This window comes from Piliocolobus tephrosceles, chromosome 9 (genome assembly GCF_002776525.5).
Source record: "Piliocolobus tephrosceles isolate RC106 chromosome 9, ASM277652v3, whole genome shotgun sequence".
Lineage (NCBI taxonomy): Eukaryota > Metazoa > Chordata > Mammalia > Primates > Cercopithecidae > Piliocolobus > Piliocolobus tephrosceles.
The window spans coordinates 108,151,691-108,156,133 of record NC_045442.1 but is presented as its reverse complement, the minus strand read 5'-3'; the positions used below and the strand labels follow the sequence as shown (position 1 = coordinate 108,156,133).

The window sequence follows — 4,443 nt, the reverse complement described above, 5'->3', positions numbered from 1 at the left end:
GGAGCCAGGCTCCGGAGCGGCGTCCCATAGGTGCGCTCCCAGCCCCCGTGCTGCGTCTGGAACGCCTTGGGAGTGGGCCCGGATCACCTTCCAATGCCACCCGCATATACTCTGCAAACTGTGCAAAAGCCCTTGAAAAGTCCAGAGATGTGACATAAGCCCCCAGTGGAACCCAGGCCGGAGCCCCGCGAGCCTCGGATAAGGGGGTGGCGGGATGCACCCACCTGGCCCCTGAGGGCAGCACCCTTGGATTGCCCAGGCTGCCGCGGAGGAAGACGATTGCCGCGCGGCCTCCGCTCTCGCCATCTGGGCCACCGGCGCGCACCCCTAGGAGCTTCTCTGGCTGCTTGTAGACGCAGCGCGCGGCTACCCCAGCCCCAGGGCAGAAAGACCCGGCGCTGCTCAGAGCGGGCAGGTAGGCGGCGGGCACCGCGGTACGCAGGTGCCCCTGGAGCCGCGCGCGGGGCAGGTACAGAATCCAGTACGCAGAGGCAGAGGAACAGGATGAGAGAAGTGCGAGGAGTCCTGTGCCGCGCGACCCCGCCTTTTCCTCACCCCAGGAGCTCCCAAAGGGAGCAAAACGCCCCCCACCCCCGCCCACCGCCGCGCCTCCGGGCCCCCTCGCCGCCGGCACCCCGCGCTCTGATTGGCTGGCGCGATGGGTCCCTGGCACGCGCCTGTGGATATTGTTATAAGAATCCTCGCGTGCCAGCCCTCAGCTCCAGCAAGTCCTTCACAGCCCTCCCCAGCGCAAGGCGGGCGCCGGCCAGAGCGCAGCGGCCGCGGGCACTCCAGGGAGGCCCGGGGGCGGGCAGCCCAGCGGCCGCCTAGCTGCCCCCAGCCAGGGCTCCGGGAGGGAGGGGCTCGGACAGGCGACGCCGGCCACAGAGACTTACCAAGAACTAACACGCGCAGCCCGGCAGTCCCGCTGCCCACTGCGGCGGCAAGCATGGACGCGGTGCTGCTGGAGCACTTCCCCGGGGGCCTGGACGCCTTTCCTTCTCCGTACTTCGACGAGGAAGACTTCTTCACCGACCAGTCTTCCCGGGACCCACTGGAGGACGGCGATGAGCTGCTGGCGGATGAGCAGGCCGAGGTGGAGTTCCTTAGCCACCAGCTCCACGAGTACTGCTACCGCGACGGGGCGTGCCTGCTGCTGCAGCCCGCGCCCTCGGCCGCTCCGCTAGCGCTCGCCCCGCCGCCCTCGGGGGGCCCCGGTGAGCCAGAGGACCGCGGCGGCGGCGGCTACTGCTGCGAGGCAGGGGCGCCCCCAGGCGGCTTCCCTTACTCGCCCGGCTCGCCGCCCTCGTGCCTGGCCTACCCGTGCGCCGGGGCAGCAGTACTGTCTCCCGAGGCGCGGCTGCGCGGCCTGAGCGGAGCGGCGGCCGCGGCTGCGCGGCGGCGGCGGCGGGTGCGCTCCGAGGCGGAGCTGCAGCAACTGCGGCAGGCGGCCAACGTGCGCGAGCGGCGGCGCATGCAGTCCATCAACGACGCCTTCGAGGGGCTGCGCTCGCACATCCCCACGCTGCCCTACGAGAAGCGCCTCTCCAAGGTGGACACGCTGCGCCTGGCCATAGGCTACATCAACTTCCTCAGCGAGCTCGTGCAGGCCGACCTGCCCTTGCGCGGCGTTGGCGCGGCAGGCTGCGGGGGGCCAGGCGGCAGCGGGCGCCTGGGTGGGGACAGCCCGGGCAGCCAGGCCCAGAAGGTCATCATCTGCCATCGGGGCACCCGTAAGTGCTTCCGCTTCCCAGCTCAGGTAGACGGGGACGGGCACTCGAAGGCCCCGGAGGGGCTGGGGGAGCTGACTGCCAAGCCGAATGACGGACCGACGGATTGTCGGTGGGCACAGGCAACCTTGAACGCGAGCTCGCCTTTCTCGTTTGTTTGTTTTTTCTTTTTTCTTTTTTCTGCCACGTTGACCGCGGCTCTCAAGGGCGCGCGCCCCCGCCAGACTTGCAGCTCCTCAGATTCCTGGGAGGGGATGGTGGGAGCTTGAAGTGTGGAGGAAGAGGGTGGTTCTAGTGTAACCGGAGGACACCTGCTCAGTTGAGGTGCCCAGGAAAGGGTCCTAAAGGACCTGATGGGACCAATGGGAATGTGGTTGGATATTCACAGTCTGTTTTCTCTTCTCACCTGTCCAGGGTCTCCGTCCCCCAGCGACCCTGATTATGGCCTCCCTCCCCTAGCAGGACACTCTCTCTCATGGACTGATGAAAAACAACTCAAGGAACAAAATATTATCCGAACAGCCAAAGTCTGGACCCCAGAGGACCCCAGAAAACTCAACAGCAAATCTTCCTTCAACAACATAGAAAACAAACCACCATTTGAGTTTGTGTCCTGAGAAGTCCCAGACTCGGCTGAGGATCTGATTATGTCTCTGTGCATATTGTACATGTAAATATCTATAATGTAAATGTAATTTAAGAATCAAATTTTTCTAATGGCAATCAACTGTTTATTATTTATCTATTTATTATCCTATTGAGTTGATGAAATAGATGATTTCTTTTTAAATATATAATTTATATAATTTATCCTGATTTTCTGAAAATATGCAATAGCCTGTGATTTTCCTGAACTCTGTGTTGTTGGGAGAACTCTGGCCAGAAAACGTCATTCTTATTTATTGCCAGATATGGTTTATTTCTAAGCGTTGTCAATAAATGCTATTTACACCTTTTCCTAAAGGTTTTTGAGTGCATGATTTGATAGATAATCTTTAAAAAGAATTAGTAAAAATTAACCGAACCAGAGACTAAAGTATAGCTCTCTAGTAAGAAACTACATTTCAGATTTAGCCTAAAGGTGGGTAGGTTAGAGGATTAGACCTCAGCTTTCTAGGACAGCACTTCCTCTAGGTTGCCTGCCCTACATAGCAACATTTGTATATATTTTTAGCCCACCTTCCAAACACCCTATACAAATTCATCCTGGAGTATTTATTGTTCCCACTTTGCAGGTGGAAAAGCTAAGACTCAGAGACGACATTTGATTTACCCAAGGTCACCCCTACCCTGTCTATTCCTGGTGTATAAAAGTGAGCGCGCGGTGTACTGTGGGAGCAGGGGGCTAGTGGGCTAAAGGAATGGGCCTTTCTGCTTCCACCGGCTGGGAAAGGGGCTACTTTTGAGCTGCCCTGTGACCAGCTTCTTCGGCAGCAACAGCATCAGGTACCTGGAACTCAGGCTTACTCCTCACAAAGGAGATGGGACAGGCTACAGTGCCCAAAGCCTAGAGACCACTCCGAGGCCACTCAACAAAATCCAGGGTCTTTTAGGTAAGGTAGGAAGAAGCCGCCCGCTACCGCTGCCACCTTTGCAACAGGCTTACTTCTAAAACTGAGTTTGTTTTGCCTTCAACAGAACTTGACCCTCCTCGGCCAGCAACCTGGGGAGAAGGCGAGCCTGAGGCAGGGGGCGTAGGGTCGCCCTCTAGCGAAGGGGAGAAGAGTGAGGGCGCGGCCGAGGTCGCTTAGCCAGAAAGCCTAGGAGTCCAGGCTTGGGTTTGTCTCCTTTGTGACCAAGAGCGCCTCCCGGGATCTCGGGGCGTCCTTCCCTGCCGGCCAGAGCCGGGGCGCGGCACTGGACGGCGAGGCCTGGCGCGCGCGCAGATGGCGCTGGCGCGAGCGCGGACTGCAGACGCGCTCCTTCGCGTGGCACCTTAGTCCCGCGCGGCGCAGGCCTGGCCCAGTCGGGGTGTGGCTCCGCGGCCCGCAGCGGCCTGGTGGGCGAAGGTACAATTGCGGATAGTCTCTAATACTCACGGCCCTGCCGCAGGACAATATGTTGGCAGCATGCTAATTGCTTTAACCTAGTTTCAGACCCACCGAGGGGTTCCCCGCGCGCCGCGGGTGCCATGGACCTAGTCCAAGAGCAATTAAAGCGAGGCCGTGAGCCCGACCCCGCAGCGCGGCCTGGCCAGACACACGGAGATTCTGGGTCCCGAGGCTCCCGAGAGCCCCTTGGCCGTGGACCCATCACCACTTTTAAGCCTTCGCGCCCTCTCCCTCCCCTCCTCCTAAAAGAAGATTTCACACTGGAGACAGAATTTCAGAACCAGAGAAAATAATTCCATTTTGTCCTTTATTAGGGCCTCATTAAACACGAAAGTTGCTTTTGCACAAATGCTTCCATCAGGCATGTAATCTCATTACACTCATTAGAAAGTCAAATGTTAGGCCGACTTCAACTTAATTATAAGTTATGGAAGTATTGTACCGTTTTCTTCGGCTGTGTAGACCTGCGTTTCTGTTGGATGGGCAGTGTGGCACTCACAGTTAAAACACTGCAATCATTGTGATGTGGCACCTTTTATTTTGCGTGCCACTTTTTTTGCGATTCAATGCCTCAACACAACCTTTAGTGCGGTGCAGATGAAGCGGAAGAACCGAGCTGAGCATGCAAAACACCAGGGTCTCTATCTTGTCACTCTCTGTCC

General features: G+C 58.5%; 1 protein-coding gene across 1 annotated transcript; it reads left to right on the top strand.

Annotated features, from left to right (window-relative positions):
- The first annotated feature begins 727 nt into the window (after positions 1-727).
- PTF1A (pancreas associated transcription factor 1a) lies at positions 728-2,686 on the top strand. The gene is made up of 2 exons (XM_023223157.2): positions 728-1,733; positions 2,145-2,686. The coding sequence occupies exons 1-2, from the start codon at positions 950-952 to the stop codon at positions 2,345-2,347; spliced, it is 987 nt and encodes a 328-aa protein (XP_023078925.1). The 5' UTR covers positions 728-949; the 3' UTR covers positions 2,348-2,686.
- The last annotated feature ends 1,757 nt before the right edge of the window (positions 2,687-4,443 follow it).

Excerpts from the sequence above, each read along its gene's own strand:
- PTF1A (XM_023223157.2), top strand. The coding sequence starts at position 950 with ATGGACGCGGTGCTGCTGGAGCACTTCCCCGGGGGCCTGGACGCCTTT. Across the intron at positions 1,734-2,144 it reads CATCTGCCATCGGGGCACCC|GGTCTCCGTCCCCCAGCGAC; the intron begins GTAAGTGCTTCC and ends TCACCTGTCCAG.